At 40.2% G+C, this 18,337-nt stretch overlaps 1 protein-coding gene across 2 annotated transcripts in view; it reads right to left on the reverse strand.

Annotated features, from left to right (window-relative positions):
- Positions 1-276: 276 nt before the first annotated feature.
- Cep120 (centrosomal protein 120) overlaps positions 277-18,337 on the reverse strand; it is a 63,071-nt gene continuing 45,010 nt past the window's right edge. The window contains exons 19-22 of one of the 2 annotated variants that reach the window (XM_029547038.1): positions 16,496-16,594; positions 6,735-6,880; positions 1,792-2,050; positions 277-478 (exon numbers count right to left, since the gene is read on the reverse strand). In XM_029547038.1, coding sequence (XP_029402898.1) covers positions 1,816-2,050; positions 6,735-6,880; positions 16,496-16,594 — 480 coding nt within the window. In that variant the 3' untranslated portion in view covers positions 277-478; positions 1,792-1,815. Of the gene's footprint in view, positions 2,051-6,734; positions 6,881-16,495; positions 16,595-18,337 lie in introns of both variants that reach the window. The other variant, XM_029547039.1, reaches the window with a different exon arrangement.

Raw genomic sequence — 18,337 nt, forward strand, 5'->3', positions numbered from 1 at the left:
CTAGCTGCTGCAGTTGCACCCACTCACAGACACACACACGCTAGCTGCTGCAGTTGCACCCACGCACTGACAGCTCCTGAACAAAGACTGGTGTGAATATGTGAAGCACCACGCAGGAATGTGCTAGCTATTGCTGATGAAGGGAAATGTAACATTTCAGCTTCTCCTCACTTTATGTCCTTCAAAGTGTGCGGAGGAAGAGCCCAGGAAAAATCAACAAACAGGATGAGGCCAGCACCTTACCCATTCCAGTTAGAAACAAAGAGACCACACACCTCAAGGATGCACACAGTGAGATTTTATTTGTCAAATTACAGTAGCTCAAAGATGGCTTTCTCGAAGGCAAAGCACACACACATTTTAGAAGTCCTTTCCACTTACTCTAAGGCCCCCTCTAGTGTTTGAAAAGCTCCAGGCCTCACAGGATACAGGAGGAAGAACCAGCTTTGGGCCAGGACCTTCTAAAACAAAAATACTTCTGCTCCATTCATGTCACCAAAAAAAAAAAAAAAAAAAAAATCAGGACCATGTAACCATAATTCATATTTCAAATCCCTGCTATGATTATCTGTCTCATCGCCCTTAAGCCCAGCAACCTCTCTGTTATTTACTGCTGGGTTGCTCCTAGAAGACAAAGACTTTGTTAATTAAAGAAAAGAAGCATATGATGCCTATAGAGGTTTTAATTTCACAGACAAGAAATATACTTAATGAACATTACCATATAACCTGCTTTGCTTGGGTTGAAGTTACTGGTAATTAGTACATACTTGCTGAAGTATACACTTAAATTTGTTATTTTTGGGAATTGGAATTCTTGCTTTCTTTGTTTCAAGATGCTGCATGAACTGGGAGTTTGCTAATTAACCTGTTCAGTGTCATGCAGAGATAGGGAGAAGCTCGCCACGAGGATGGGGTGGTTTGGAGAACGGCGGTATGAAGGAGTTCTGGTGGGTTACAGGGCTTGCACTGGCTCTCGGGTGCCTTTGAAAACAGACTGACTGCAGAGGGAGAGAAACAGCTCAGCTTCACTTGGTGTTCTCAGCTAATGTCTCTAGGTATCAGTTTCCTTAGTCCGTCTCTGAGCTGTATTGCCATCCCTGAGAAACAAAGGCAACCTATCATTTTAACAACAAGACGCCTCGCAGACTCGTGAGCAGGAGACTGTGGTCAGACCAAGCTATTTTCTCATGTTCTTCAAGTGGAGTCCAATGAAATTTGGAACTTGATTTGTTTTTAATCTGCATGAACTGTGTTTAAGCGATGACTAATTTGTCAGCCAACATGTCACACAGCATCTCTGCCTGAGACTGCTTTATTTTCAAAGTTGTCATCTGCAAATACCACAGGTTGAGGGGAAAAAGACTGGTCATATAAATGCTTTTTAAAAATGGCTACACTTATAATTGGCTTCAATGTGAAGATACACTCAAAGGGAGCAGGACACAGAGTGTTTAAAGTGCAACACATTCTCTCTTGGCTCAACATAAAAAATTATACACTGGGAACTACTGCAGCCAGCTCTCTTGGGACAAGTTGTGAAACGCTGTTTTTAAAGTCAAACAACAGATTTTAAACTGAAGAACACTGAAAAGTCATTTTAAATGAGCATATAAAACACAATTAAAATGAAACCAGCATTGGAGAGGTAGCGTAAGTAAAATCAAATAAATACTATATACAGTAACATATAAAATTCAGCTTATAAAAAATTAAAAAGAGCATTCCAAAGTAGCCATTTTCCTTGCTTTTGAGGATTTTACAAAATATCAAACTGCAGACCTAGAGTACCTGCAAAGGTTTCCCAAGTGGTTTTTAATTGCTGGCGCTGTTCTTGGTCAAAACCTCCCTGATCTGCCGGTCGAGCTCACTTATTATGCGGTCCTCATGGCTATAGACACCCGTCCTCATCAGAGTGTCCCTCTCCTCTATCAGGCGTGTCAGGTAGTCATCCAAGCCTTCTTCCGGCCCAGAGCCCCGAGGGCTGCCCAGTTTCCCACTTGCAATCTCTTTGCAGTCCTGGTACTGTTTCTGTTCTTGCTGCCTTAACCTGGGGAATCAAGAGCAAACGCCACTGCAGCAGACAAAGACTATGTTGACTCTTAATAGCACTATTTAAAAACAAGACAATTCAGAATTCAGTTTTACTAGGTTTTTTTTTTTTTTTTAAGTAAGAGAGCAAAAACCAATAATTACCACCTGATAAAAGCAATATATTTATAAAAACACAAGCTGTGTTTGTACTTACAGAATGCATGCAAACAGTAAGGCACAGCACACAGGGAGAGAGAGAGGCAGGAAGACCCCAAATTCCAGGCCAGCTGGGCTATACAAGACAGTGTCAAACACAAAAGCCAGGGGACACAGCTCACTCACTATCAGTGGGACAGCACTTGTCTGCCACTTCAAGTCCCTTGGTTCAGTAACTCTCACTTAAAAAAAAAATTTAAAAAGCACCAAGCACAGACACCAGAAAATGAGTAAATTAAGATGTATAGAGGCATCATGTTTATTGTTAATTATAAATATTAGTTATATGTTAAGTATATAAATAGAAAGAATACATTCATGCATGCCAAATTAGATGTGCAGAGGGCAGAGGCCAACTTCGGGTACCAGTCCTCCCTCGCACTTGAGAAGGAACCTTTGTTGTTACTCTGTGGTGTATGCCAGGCTAGCTGACCTGCAAGTGTCTGAGAATTCTTGTGTTTCCTCCTCTCATTTCTCCTCAGGAGCACTGGCATAAGTGATCCACACTACTGTGAACCCTTGCAGGGCAAGCACTTGTATCCATTTAGCTGTCTCCCTTTCTTCTCTGTTAATTATTATAGCTACCTAGGATGAGGGGGTCTTCCAAGCAAATTCATGATCCGTGGTGCCTAACTCCAGACCAACAAGTCTAATCATGTCCCTTTTTAAAATTACTCGGTTATATAAGAAGGAAAATGTATTTTTTTATACAAGAATATCATCCCTATCAAGTATTTACTGAATTGTCATAATCACAATAGAATATTTACACTTGGTAGCTAAGGAAGCCCTCAGAATTCCAACAGGAAACTTTAATAACATGCCTGGCAAATGCTGTGTGTTCTACTCCCTTGCTTCCTCCCTCAGAATCAACAGGACTGCTGTTGTCATGTGAGCTCAGTATGCCTCTTAATCCTCTTTATGCTTTTTGGTTTTCCACCCAAAAGGAGAGGCCTCGCTCCTTTTGATATGACAGTCCTCCAGGTATTTTCAGACAGCTTTCCCAAGGGTTTTATATATCCCCACTCTAGTCAGCTGGATGCCACAATATACAGTCCCACTGCACTGAAGATGTCTAGGTATCTGATTTCCTTTAAAGGACATCACACACTGATGAGAACCCCAGAGACATTTTCTGCAGCAAATACAAACAGTGCCTGTGATGGCCCTTAGCAGCACCAACTCTTTGGCAGCTGAGCTGTAGTGGTGAGAGCAGCATGGATGGTGACTCTGTGCGAACTGTTTCCATGTCTGACTGTTCCTACTTACAGAGGACATAATGTGTCATCTCACTAGTTCAGTTCTCAGTCACGGTGTGTCATGATACTAAGACTGACTTGTGTAGGATTCACAGTTTGACAGGCATCTTTCATCTTCCTCTAAGTGATCAAGATACCTGAGCACACAGCATGCACTTGGGCCCTGTGCTGGTTGGGACAGCAAGGTCTGAATGAGACCATGTTCTAACTCACTGTTTCGTGGTTTCCAAGTTACAATGTTGCAGACACCAAATATTTATTGAAAATTCTACCATAGATTCTTTTTAAAATTTTTTATTTTATGTATATGAGTGCATATCTGCATGAGGGCATCAGATCCCATTAGAGATGATTATGAGCCATCATGTGGTTGCTGGGAGTTGAACTCAGGACCTCTGGAAGAGCAGCCAGTGCTTTTAACTGATGAGTCATCTCTCTAGCCACTACCAAATATTCTTTACACTAAATTTCTTATTTTGTTTTTCTTATTGAGCCGGGTTTCATTGATAGCATTTAGTTCTTGGAAGTCTGGTTTTGTGAGACTATTTGATGATATGTTAATACTGATTAAAGATAACTTAGAATTAATATATAAAAACATTTCTTATTTATTCATAATATTAATACAATTAACTTTTTAACTAAGCCCTACTAAACCAGGGATTGTTTTAAATGATTTATATGCCTATCTTACCTTTTTAAAAACTTCAAAGCAACTCAATCAGTAAGACCAGAAATGAGACTAGAGATGAGGACAAGATTAAAGAGAAAGACTTCACCAATTTGGAAAGCCACCTTGGAAAGCTCACTGTGACTTTTAACCTCAGTGCTCCCCTGCCTTACCCGGAGCATGGTTTTCACCTTAACCCTAAAGTCAGCCATTCCGAGTTAGGAACCCCTAAGTAGCATAAGTAAACAAAGCTTCCACACCCCTGCCCTGGGCATGGCTCTTCCTGTGGTTTCAACCAACCCACAGTACTCTATGGTCCAGAAGCATTAGATAAGATGCCCCCAAATAAGTAACTGCTAAGTTTTAGAGTACATGCCCTCTGAGCAGTGTGCTGGGAGCCCAGGCTGTCCAGTCCACCTGCCCAGGTCATCAATCAGCCTTCTCCAGCTGTACTTGCTCCCTGCCTGGCAGTCTCAACTGTTTGATAGACTGGTCACAGTGGCCCACTTACCTATCAGGTACCATGCCATCACGAGAAGTGGAAACACAGGGATTTTGGCAGAAGCCCAATGTTCACATAACTTTTATTACAGTATAGTGTTTAACTGTTCAATTTTATTGTTAATTTCTTACTATGTCTAATCTATAAACCCCATCAAATGGATGTATACATAGGAAAACAGCGAATAACAATGTTTAAGACTCTGCTATTTGAGTGTCTACTGTATAGTTTTTTTAGATAGTGATTTTGAAAGGAAAACTTTTGACTTCATTTATTCAAGGGACAAGCACATTTTTAAGGGCACAGCATACTTAGCAGGCTTGGGTTGCCAGAGCAAGAGAGGACAGACTGGGTAGCTCACAGAATGAGTTGTTCAAGTTCTAGTGCATCCAAGCTGGCATGCTACCACAGGCCACCTCTCTATCCTCACAGAAGAAGGGCAAGAAAGTGCATATGTTCCCTGGTGTCTCTTAGTAACTTTTATTCACCTGATGTAACTGTCGTCTCTGAGGCATCCTGCCTCCATTTGCTAACCTAGGCCTAGGCCTGGAAGCTTCCAGCCTTTGTACAATCTTATCTAGGCCTAGGTTTTCAGTCTCTGAGACTGACTGCTGAATATGCTCATATTTCTAGCTCTTTCTATACTCTTGCTGGCTGGTCAACTCACATGTTCTGGCTCAAACGCCTCTCCACACTGATTCAACCTGGCTTCTCCTGTATTGTTCTGCTTGGCCTCAACCTAACTCTGGCAATCTGCTCTAATCTTCTGGCTCCTCCTCCTCCTCTGGCTCATTCTGTCTTCACCTGTGTCTACCTTGTTCTCTCTCTGCGACCTGTCTCTGTACAACTGCCCAGTAAAACTGTCTCCTCCTCCCTCTGCTGCTCTCTCTCTTCTCATGAGAGGTGGGCATATCCTAATCTGTCAATCGTTCTCTGAGCCATCACTTTGTCTGTCACTCAATTACATATCACTTTTAACCATGGGTGGTTCCTTCTACAGACCTTCACCGTTTGAGATTAAAACTGTGTGCTAAGAGTTGAGCCATGCCACAACTAGAAACAGGTTTTGTTTTGTTTTGTTTTCCAGTAAATAATACTCAGGGCTCACAGTGTGATCATATATCCTGCAATATCCTTAGACGGGCACAGCTCCCTTGTGTGGCCTCCACTCTCACCTGTCAGCTAAAGACTCCATCTCAAAATCCTATCACATTTTGGCTTCCAAGGAGTCTTCCAGGGAGCATGGTGCAGTTTATGCCCAATATGTATCTATCTGATATTCTATGGTAGTTCCATGTATAAAAATATGCAGTGACAACATAATGTAGGCCTAGAGTCCAACTAGTTAAGAGAACTTAGAAGTTCACTGAATGTCAATTGTATAGATCATCTCTAGGTCGTGCTTAAGGGCTAAATATGTACTATTATTCTCTTCAACAAACACATATTTGGCAACTCCAATGTTATAAGCTTGAATGATGCTGTCCTTTAACGAAATAACATGACCCATACCTTCCAAAATGTGCTGTCGCATAAAACATTTTGAAGGAGCTGGAGAGATGGCTCAGTGTGTTAAGCACACTTGCTGCTCTTCTAGAAGATCTGAGTTCAGTCCCCAGCACCCATGCTCATCACTGCCTCTAACTCTAGCTCAGGGAAACCAACATTCATTCATGGTTTACACAGGAACCCACATACATGGCAGAAACATGCACAAACACAGACATACATATACATAAAAATAATAAAAACAAATCTCTAAAACATAAAACAATTTAAAAAGCACTGTGCTGTGTTTGTTAAATACTGTTTAGGGAAATGAGGTTCAACTTTATTTTTGTCTATCAAATTTGTAGATCATACAAAAATAAATCTTACCTTTTAACATGACTTATATCAACATAAACATGTATAGACATGTTTATATGTATGTATTTGTTTTGCCTGTCTTTGACTGATCTGACACTGTACCCTTCTTCGTTTAGGGAAGATGAAATTAAAAGGCTGGACAGTCAACCTGTGTTCATGAGAGGAGTCCCTTTACGGGCAGTACCTGTTCAGTTCGTTCCTTATATCCAGCAGTTCCTGTTGCTCAGTTCTCACTGTGTCCTTCTCCTCAGCAGCCAGGTAACGCAGCCGCATCTGCTCCAACTCCTCCTGCTGTTTTTTAAGGCGAGCCATTTGACTTTCTTGCTCCCTCTTAAAAGAAAGAAAGAAGCTGGCATGTACCACTGTGAGAATACACATTTCATAGGACTGACTTATGGACAGTACTTGGGACAGAATGCCATGCTGCCAATTCTGGACACAATGAAATTTAGAAATGCCCAACTTTTCTCCTAATTATCTTTTTTATCCTTCTCTCTTTTTGATGTTATAACTCATGGCCAATGAGGACTGAGGTTTGCTGAAAAGTTACAGTATATAAGAATGTGAAGGCAGGAGCAGCCACTTGCCAGCACAAAGAGTTGCAGAAGGACCTCCATCTATGAGCATCTAGGAGCCCCATCTACACACCAGTGTGCCTACAAAAAAATTAACGATGGTCTCTGATCACTAATCCCAACTACAGTTTAGTTGACAAAGTTTTTTCTTCTCTAGGCTCATACAAAAATCTAAACACATACTCTTTTTTTTTTTTTAAAAAGGGGATCAAATGACATATCTTAACTTGTACTTAAAAATTAACAATTCTTCCACAGACGTTGATAAAAGTTCCTAAAATAATGTAACAATCTATAGGAGGAAGATATTCCATGCCTTGTAAGCGAATCTATCGTGACAAACTGTGCTGCAGTTAAGACAACCTACTATGTATGTAACAGGGAACTTCCAAGTTCACCTGTGTATTTCTCTACAGACAAGTGCTATTCTTTCCTTAGGATAGTAGGGGCAACAGGTGGTATCTTCTCTGTCTGTAGTGTCTTACTGTTCCCGACAGGCCTGGAACTCGGACATCTGCCTGCTTCTGCCTCCTGTGGGCTAGGAGTAAAGGTGTGTGCTGCAATGCCCAGCTGAGGGTAATCACTGCTGTGACTCCAACCCCAGGAGTATGCTATGCTGGGTGTGCTGAGCTCTGTGTAGAAACGTCAAGTCCAGATTACTGTGTGTTGGGCTTCTTTTAACACTGACTTGAGAGTCATTTGTATTGCCCTGCACAGTTCATCACGTACAGTAACTCAACGAACACACCATGTATGCACTGCTGAGGACCGTTTGGGCAGCTTCCAATTTCATACTATAAATACTGCCAATGAGCACATTTGGATGCATTTTGCCTAGCTCTATACCTGGGGTCAGAAAGCACAACTGCAGGACTACAAATATTGCTACACTGTGTCCATCTCTGAATGGTTACTGTCAAAGTTCCTGGGCCCTGTATTTTTGAACACTTGGTGATTTTTTTTCCTTCTTTTAAACAGTTCTGACAGATCACACTGGTTTGTCCTGATTTTATTTTGCATCTCTTCCCAAACAACAAGTCACAATACATTTTAATGGCATCTGGATATGTTTATCTACAAAGTTCTTACGAAAGCTCTCGGGTTTTCCTCTCTGTACCTGCTTATCTTTCTTACTGGTGTCACAGTGCAAGGATTTTCCACTATTCTTTGCTTTGCCCTTTTACCCTGTGTGTTTCAGGATGAACGGAAACAGTCTGCATGGCTCCATCAATTCTTTCTAGCTGGCCCTCTATGCTTTTCATTTTATTTTTAATCCGTGTCAGCCTTGAGGCTATTATTTTAAATGTATTTATTTATTTGTGTGTGTGTGTGGGGGGGGTATGTGCACAGTGCAGGTGGCGGGGGAGGCCAGGGCAAGTGTTGGAACTTCTGAAGCTAGAGCTACACACTGCTGAGAGGTCCCGATGTGGGTGCTGGGAACCAAATTTCTGCAACAGCAGCAAGTGCTCACAATCCCTTAGCTGCTTCTCCAGCCTGGGGACACTTAGATTAGTATGTGACCAATGGGCTTTGAGTACAGCGTGAGAACAAGACCTGCTTTCTTGCCCCAAACAGAACTCTAAGGGCAGTGCTGGCTCCCATGTTGGTAAGGATGTCTTGTGCATGACATCCTAAAGGTATGCAGCACCTTGCCCTGCTCTCTGTATTGTATTTATGATACTAAGTAACCACCTTGTTCAATGAGCAAGCCAGGGTGTGGCCCTTCCAGGGTTTGTGCCTGTTTCAGACTAACTGGCTAGTTTTGCACATGTAATTTCCTTATGACTGAATCTATAGATTAATTTTAAGATTTAGAATCATGGTTATTACACTGGTCTCTTAAATTTGTTTTTAAATAGTCTTTGGGGTTAGGGTTATTTCTCCCTATACTGTTTATGTAAATTTAATTGTTTGAGTCAGGCATTTTTTGTGTATTATTCATTACGACTGCTGTACGATTATTTTTTAACCTTTGAGTCACTTTAGTAGGTAATCAAACTCACTTATCTGTCGTATCCTCGTCTCTTCAAAGCTGAGAGTCCTCTCTCCCTTGAACATTCTGGTATTTATAGAGAGTGTCTCTCTCCCAAAGACATCCTCTCAAAGAATCAACTTTTGGGTTGTCGTGTGGGCATGCTTGCGTGCTTGTATGTAGAGGCAAACCTCGGGTGCTCTTCAGGCACCCTGTTTTTAGAGCTGAGACGGAGACTTGGGGCTCACTGATAGGTAGATCTGGTTGGTCTGGGCCAAGGATCTGCCTGTCTGCCTCTGCCTCCCAGTGCTGGGACTGCCACCGTGTGTTACCATACCAGGTTTCTATGTGGGCAGTGGAGTTCAGACTCTGGTCCTCATGCATGGAGGAGCTTTACTGAGTGAGCTCTCGCCCTAACTTGTCTACAAGATACATTTTTCTTTTCCTGTTTTGTAATGCAGCTATGGTTAAATTCCTCTCTAAGCACAATCCTCCCACCCCGATTTCCTGCTCTAATAGATTGCATTTTTATTATTTTGAGTTCAAATATTTTCTAATCTCATACGGTCTTGATTTTACAATGGGTTATGAGAAGTAAACTACTACAGAAATGTCCCATGTTATTGAATTTTATTAATTTACACTTCAGTATCCCTGTGAGCAGGGAACACCCTAACGTACAATCTTCTGAAATGTGTTGAATCATTGTCTAATGTAGTTTCTGCACAATTTGATGAAATACCTCATGTGTACCAGAAAGTGTGGAATCTTTCAAGGAAGTGTTTGTTCTCTACATGTCAGAGGTCATTTGCAGGATTGGTTCTGGATAAGCCAGTGGTCACTTGCAGGATTGGTTCTGGATAAGCCAGTGATTACTTGCAGGGTTTGTTCTGGATAAGCCAGTGGTCACTTGCAGTGTATCAATCTCAGGTCCACATACCCATACAACTGTTTTGGTTTTGTTTAAGCTTTTATACACAACTGTGTTGTGCGATGAGTATATCCTCCTTCATTCTTTTAATCTGACTGTAACTGTGAAAGCTGCCCCCGGGATAGTTCCTGAGTCAAGACTACCTGCCCGAGTTATTGCTATGCTATGCCAAATCTACAGGGAAGGTCTGTTCCTTATAGAGCATACTGTTGGGCTGTTTGAAATGTGGGGTTATTCATATTTTCTCTATGGAAGCACTTAGCTCAGTTAGTTTTAAAGCAACCTGGAGTGCATAGATTTCCATCTTTCCTTTGTACCATTTTCTATTCCTTTCATCTGTTTTGTTTCTTATCTTTTAATCAAACCTTTCATGTCAAATTTCCCTTCAGTTTCTTCTGAGATATAAGACGTTTACTAAACAAAACCCAGTATGAATTAGGACTGTGACAGTCTTATAGAAAGCAAAATACATTTCATATACTTGAACTTTGTTACTTCATATTTGTATTGTTTTGTCATGAATTTTTAATTTACATGCATTTCAAACTTCTTCAATTACATATGTAGTCTCAAGCTTTATCTTACTGTGTGTGTCTGTGTGTGTGAAGCCAGAGGACAATGCTAGGTATTGTCTTCTATTGCTTTCCATCTTAAGAAGAGTTTTCAGCTAACCTGGGACACGTGATCATCTCTCCATCACTTCTAAAGCCAGAGTGACAGATGCATGTGGACACACCTACAGGTCTTCATGCTTGCACCAGAAGCTATCTCCCCGATCCTTAACCTACACTCTATGCTCTGCTGTGATTGCTATTCTTATTTTCCCTATTTCGGTCTGAATACTTTTACTGACCTAGCTTCTAGTTACCATGCTCTATTTCCATTGTTTACAATCTGCTATTAGTCCATCTTAAACAAATGAATTTTAGTTTTTAATTTCCCTTGCAATACTTCCCAGAATTCTTGAGTCAGAGTACTGTTTCTCTAGCAGTTCCTCCATTGTGTCAATTATTCTCTAGACTACAGGAATCGTACAATCTCAGACTGTTTGATTGCTCTAAAGTCTATAACACTCCTTGATAGATTTCTATGGAACAAATGACAACCGGGGTTTCCACTGATGAGGACCGCTGTAACCAATAAGTATATGAAAAGGATGCTAAAAGTCATGAGTGAGTCAGAGAGTGAAAAATTGAAGTCACTAATGCTATCTCAACCTTATCAAACTCAGAATTTTAAAACGTCTAACAGTGGGAGTCTCTCCCTAGGCCACACCCCTGCAGCTCTGTATGATGGCTAGAAATGTAAAATTAGCATAACCACTTCAGGAAATCAGTGAGCAACATTTAGTAAAACTTAGAAAAGAAAGTGAATGTATTCCAGTATCTGAAACTTTATTTTTGAATATAAACATCTGAAAACTGTTACTTGTGTGAGAACTTTTTAGGACTTCCTTACCATAGGGAAACCTGTAAAAAGCAGTTTTACTAAAGATTGCATATAAAATCTACATTAAGTGTGCTGCATTTTCATGGAATACTACTCCATGTATCTAGAGAATAAAACATGTGAAAATAAATAATACTGTAGTGGCTATTCCTGGTTGTCAACTGGACTATACCTGGAATGAACTACAATACAGAATTGGAAGGCTCACCAGTGACCCTAATCTGGAGGCTGGGAGATAGAAGTTTCTGACCTGGATCTTGGTATGGAGATCTTGAGGCATAGTGACTATGGATTCCAGAAGACAGGGAGATCTCTGAGTTCAAGAATATCTGGGATTAAGGGTGTGGTGGCACACACCTTTAATCTGGGCTACACCTTCTGCTGGAGACCATATAAGGTCATTGGAAGAAGGGAGTCAGTCTCTCTCTCTCTCTCTCTCTCTCTCTCTCTCTCTCTCTCTCTCTCTCTCTCTCTCTCTCTCTCTCTCTCTCTCTCTCTCTCTCTCTCTCTCTCTCTCTCTCTCTCCTGCTTGCCTTGTGGGACTAAGCAACTGCTTGGAATTCCATTCACAGCTACTACCAACCATTGTTGGCAATTGGACTGCAGACTGTAAGTCATCAATAAATTCCTTTACTATATAGAGACTATCCATAAGTTCTGTGACTCTAGAGAACCCTGATTAATACAAATACTATGTCCAGGGGCCTTTAGAATTTTAAAATTGCCCAGTGCTAAGCAGGCCCTGAGTATGGAAGCTCAAACAAGTGAGAAACCAGTTTCCCAGCTTCTTCCCAGCTCTCTTTACTCTTTTTGTAGCCAAATGCCTGTGCACTGAAGGGGGTGGGGTGGCTGTGCAGCTCTATCACTCCCTCACAGCTGGCAGAAAGGGCCACTCGCTGACACAAGGTCTCACCAGCTTGCCCAGGCTGGCCTTGCATTCATTCTTCCTGCTCATTCTTATACAGACTTGCGATCACAGCTCTTAAGTCACCAGGCTTTCCTGGATATATTTTAAAAATATCTTATGTGCTGAAATGACAAAGAAAAGATTCAGGATAATGGTATTTAGTGGAAAGCAAGAAAGTACAGTTTAAAGATAAGAGGTTAGGGGAAGCCCCATGTGTAAAGTGCTTCTGTATAAACCTAAAGGAAGTGCACTGGCATCTCCATGCCCTACGGTAAATGCCAGGGATGGTGGCATGCATCTGTACCACAGCACTGGGAGGTTGGAATCAGGCTAGCCAGCTGGTGAGCGCCAAGTTCCCTGAGAGGTCCTGCTTCACTAGAGAACAACCAAAAAGAAGTGTGTGTGACCTTTGCATGGTCCTTCCTGGGTGCACGCATAGGTGTGCATACCTATCCATAAATGCATTCTTTAACAAGTTATTTTTAAGGAAAGAAAAGTATCTGGGCAAAAGGACAGTAAATGATTCTCTCTAGTCGGGAAGGAGGTAAGATGAATTGTTATTACTTCTCTATCACAAAATGCAACGTCTACAGTTTTTGAGCCAGTGGTCTTACTGTGAAGTCCTGATCCGCTTGCCTCTGACTCCTGGGATTACAAATGTATACCACTACAACTGGAAATGTTTGTATTGTTTTTAAATAATGAGAAAAAGTATGACTATAAGGAGAAAAATAAACAGAAATTGATTATTTAACTTTAGGCTACTTTAAAAATGAACTTAACACCTCCCCCAACTTGACACATTTTTATTCTAAAACATACCAGAGAAATCTTTTAAACGCCTTGAATTTTAAAGGAAATATTCCATATTGTTAATAATTACATGGGCATGCAAAAACAAGGGCCAGGGCAGTTGCCTTCCATTGCCAGGTGCTCTGGGTTAAAGGCCCCTCAATCAAGTGAGTATAATCTTGATTTTGCCCTGGCTGCCTATAAATTCAGAAAGGAGATGTAAACATGCACACAGTAGACTAAACAGCTGCTACAAAGTGGCCACTACTTACTCTCCCACTCACACATACCATCCAAGTCTGTGGGAAAAACGCAGAACTAAACTAAGGAACTCAAGTCCAGTTTTCTGAAAATAACCCAGAGCTGACAAGCCGGTAGGAGGGCCTGGATGGTTTCAAGACACAGTTTTTAACTAAGACTTGGACCTCCAACTGTTTTCTTAAACAAAGATTTACATCCCCATCCTTGGCTAAATTACTTATAAATTAATCAAATTAATTACTCTGAGTGGATAAGCAGGAGGCTGGACAAGATAGTGCTGATGTCAGCCGATGAAGTCTGTGTTGCTTTAACTAAATATATTGGCTTAGTTTTAAACACATCTACTGTGCACAAATATGGTAAGGGACCCACGTGCTACTAAATAAAGTCTTAGTTCTGTTTCCTGTCCTGAGAACAAATATACAGAGTTTTAGAAGTATGTAACATAGTGAAAATGTTAGATTTTTATGACAAACTCATGCTTTATACCACGATTTCTTTATTTTTAAAGAATGCAGCTTTTATTCTGCTGGCAGATCTACATTCTAGAAGGGGCTTTGGTAACATTCTCATTTAGACCATGAAGACCAGTGCAGACCACCTCAGGCATTTGTTATCACTCAAGCATTTGTTTAGGTACTGTTTAAAAATATTTTTACAGTGTATTTTCACAAAGAGGAAAAAGGAAACTACCTGCATATCAAACAAGTAGTTTTAATATCCCAAGACTCTAAACCCAAAATATGAGTACTGTTTCCTTGTTTTCTAAATTGGGGCTCACTTCATGTCATATTTATTTATTACAGTTGTCACCAGTTATTAAAAAAACTTTAGAAAACATACAAGTTGGGTTGAGGCTGAGAATGAAAAGGAAAGTTTTTTCTAAACAATCAGAAGGTTACAATTTCTTAATTCACAAACCGACTATCCTAGGCTGCCTATGAGTAATGGAAAGCTCTCTTTAAACATTGATCTGGCAATGGGCACCAAGCTTTAGCTCTTAGTTCCAAGCCGTACCAGCTGGGTTCTGTCATTAACATTTATTAACAATCTAAGATACGGCTTTCACCGTCTAATCCGCACTACACAAATGTTTTCTATGGCCCTCCAGAGGGATTCAATGTGACAAATTACTGGCAGAGATTATAGCCCCGTGGCTATTCACCAGAGGCAAGGTAAAATTAACATGGTACTAATCCAATTTAAACAAAAAGTTGCACAAACAATTCTCTGAACAAAAGCAGAGAGACACTTCCAATTTTATTTTCAAACACAAAATAAGTATGTTTTTAATAAAGAGTTTTAGGGGAAAGTTTTAAAGTAATTTTCACAAATGTGAAATGTGCCAATTTAATGAAGTTATTAATTTTAATCGTCCAAAAACTGTTAGTGGCATAGCATAATTCACTATGAAGACCCCGTGGGCTTTTGCTCTTTTTAAATTACCACATCTCAGTATGGCCTGCAAAACATCAAAGGTTCCTAGTGATCTCAAAACTTGTTTATAATGTTTCTAAAGCAGAAAGTTTATAGGACAAAGGATAAAATTAGTCCAAAGAAAGAAAGCACTAAACACTGCATCGATTCAGACTGCTATTTTTAAATTAATACTTAGTGTGTGCACGTGTGTGACTCATACATATGAGTAGATACCCGTGCCTATGCATGGGAAGAGCAGGACACTGGGAAGTAGGTTGTCTCCTTACTGTGTTGAGACAAGGTATCTGGCTGAACTGGCAGGGTTAGCTGTTTTGGCTTGGCTTGCGGCTAGCAAGTTCCAAGGACGTATGTTACCCTATGTGCCATCACCCCAGCCCTGTTGCTCTCAGTTTCTTCAATGGACTATAAGTTTGGGAGAAGCATTAATTCAAGTTTTCTTCCTTTAATAAATGTCTAATAAATTCCCTTAATAAATTCAAGAGAAAGGAAAAAGCTGAAAGTGATACCCTCTCTTATTAGGAACAAATAATAAACATTTTTTGAGCCAGACAGTAAAAATGTACAGGAAGAAAGACTAAATAGGAAACAGGGTTCAGGACAAGATCCACAGGATACCACGATGTGAGGAAGTAGAATCTAGGGTGGGGAGATTTCATAATCCCTTGGCTTCATTTTGTTTCTTCTTGAGAGTGTTTTCATGCATGCATGCCAGTATGGCCAAGAGCTGACATCAGAGCCTTCCTTAATGTTCTCCATCTTATTTCTCTGAGACAAAGTCTCTCAAAGTGAACCTGAGCCTGCAGATTTGGCTAGACTGGCTTCTGGGAGAGCCTCTCCAGTGCCAGGATGACGGCCCCTGCAGCAGCACCTGCTCTAGTTTAGATGGCTAGGACTCACAGAATGTAATATTATGGAAACATACTAACGAAATTATTTGAAAAACACTATGTACCAGATTCATTCAGAATAAAACTGATTTTTTTTTTTAAGTTAGAGTAATAGTCATGATCTTTCAACAGGTCCAATAAGTCATATTCAAAGTATAAGCCTCATTCATATTCTCTTGGATCTTAATCATTTGAAAGAATTATGGCCCAAATTAAGATTAATTTCTGATGAAAAGAACTTTTTTTGTCTAGGAAGGGAAAATATCAACAAGGATTTTCAAAAAACTATGAAGTCTTTTAAATTTAAAATTATGTAAAACTTCCCTATAACAGCTTTCATAATTGAATAATTGTATATTCCTAGGAAAATTATTTTAAAATATGTTAGGCTCTTAAATATTAAGAAATGCTAAATTTAGTTTATCCCAAAATGGTCCCCTTCACCCCTTTTAGAGAAGCCTCTAATGGAAATGAATCCAAAGGAAAGAAGCAGTTGTTTATAAGTGAAAGTAAGTTGATTATTTTGCACAAGATTGCTGGCAACTGAAAATAAAAGATATAAAAGTTTCAGCTTTCAATTGTGAAAACATGATTCTGCACATAGAAACCCAAAGCCTCTGAACTTAGACCACAGCACTGGCGAGGCCGATGCAGATCTCTAACACAGCAGTGTCACACATGAAACTTACAAAGCTGCGAAGGGAAGACAGCGTCTGCTCCCAACCACGTACCTGCTTTAGTCTGGCAAGTTCTTTCAAAGCTCGGCCCCACTGCTGCTTGTAATGCAGTTTAGACTTGGTTGCAGATTCCAACTTTCTTTCAAGTTCAACCTAACAGTGATTAAAATCGTATCAAGTGAAACACTATACCACTGTGTGCAATCACTGAAAGATAATATATACAAAGAGTCGGGCTTAAGAAAAGAGTTTATACAGCGTGACATATGACATCGTCTGAAGCTGTTATATAATTTACTATAAATATTGTGGCACATGGACATTTTCTTGTTTAAAATATAGTATTATTTTTATTGCCTTGCAGGCTAGACTAAAAAGAACTGAATTAGTCTTAGCCTCTAGACAGTTACTATAAATGTATTTAAACGTGTATATTACACAGAGTGAAAAATACATTCATTTTTAACAAAAAGCAGCTCTAACTGTTAACATCCCACGTGAGCTGGCACCCACTCTCAGCAGGCGGATTTTCCTTGAGAAGGCCTATTATTAGGTGAAATTCTGTCTTGTAATAAAGAGAGCTGGAGAGATACTTTCATAACTTTTGGCAAAACCACAGAACACTGGAAACAGTGCAGTGTTTTATCAAAAAGCAATTTACTAAAAGGTACAAAGTCAAAAATGAAAAAATATTTTAAGAATGTTAAAATAAACCCAAGAGGAAGAAAAATAACGTTCCTTAATAACACACATCTCACTTTTATTTTCTATCTTTCCTGAAATATATAAAGAAAAACACTAAAGTGATTCAATTAAAAATCTGGTTATTTATGCTTGCAGCAGGCAATCTATTGTGCCTGAACTAAAGCCAAGTTGGCTATATTCTGGAATGTCCTCACTCAGTGCTTCAAACCATGAACCAAGCAAACCCAGGCAGCCAGAAGACAGCTTTACTGTTACGTGATAATGTAATAATCTGCTTGAATTACAGCAAAACATTGTCACTCTGAACTAGCTGATTTTTTTTTTTTAATATCAAGTTTAGTTTTTTTCCCCATACATACAACTCCAAATGTTTCACAGAAAAACAAAAGATGAAGACTCTAAAACATTCAAATGTTAGAAAACTCAGAGCAAAATAAAATGTCAGGAAGAGCAGGCTGCCAAGTCCCCGTCACCAGGGCCAGACCTCTCTGCGGTTATATATGACACTTGGAGTCCAGGTCTTCCAGCTCCACAAACCCACCCCAGGGCTAGGCCTCAGATGTGCCGACATTTCCCAACCAGTCTCAAGCATCTTGAGTTGAGTGATACTGCTGAGGTTACTGGAGATAATCCCCCCACTTGTGCCAGTGATTCATGCACATCACTTGTAATTTAACAACAAGCCATACCTCAGAGAAGTGGAGACTGTCTCTGAGAGCGTGCACATTGGTCCTGGACAAGGTCTGCGTCTGGGACCAGATCAAGATTGAGGCCTAACAGAGCCACTCGAACAGTAAAGACTAGGCAGCTCTACCAGCTTTGCATACATATAAAAATAATTCATACTTTCATAGTTAGACACACTAATTTAAAACACACACATCATTCTGCATATTTTTTTATACTTATTATTTTATTTTATTTTATTATTATTATTTTCTTTATTTACATTTCAAATGCTATCCCGAAAGTTTCCTATACCCCTCCCGCTACCTCTGCTCCCCTACCCACCCACTCCCACTACTTGGCCCAGGCCATGCCTTGTGCTGGGTCATATAAATTTTGCAAGACCAAGGGGCCTCTCTTCCCACTGATGGCCAATTAGGCCATCTTCTGCTACATATGCAGCTAGAGACACAAACTCAGGGGGTACTGGTTAGTTCATATTGTTGTTCCACCTACAGGGATGCA

The sequence above is a fragment of the Mus pahari genome, chromosome 15 (assembly GCF_900095145.1).
Source record: "Mus pahari chromosome 15, PAHARI_EIJ_v1.1, whole genome shotgun sequence".
Lineage (NCBI taxonomy): Eukaryota > Metazoa > Chordata > Mammalia > Rodentia > Muridae > Mus > Mus pahari.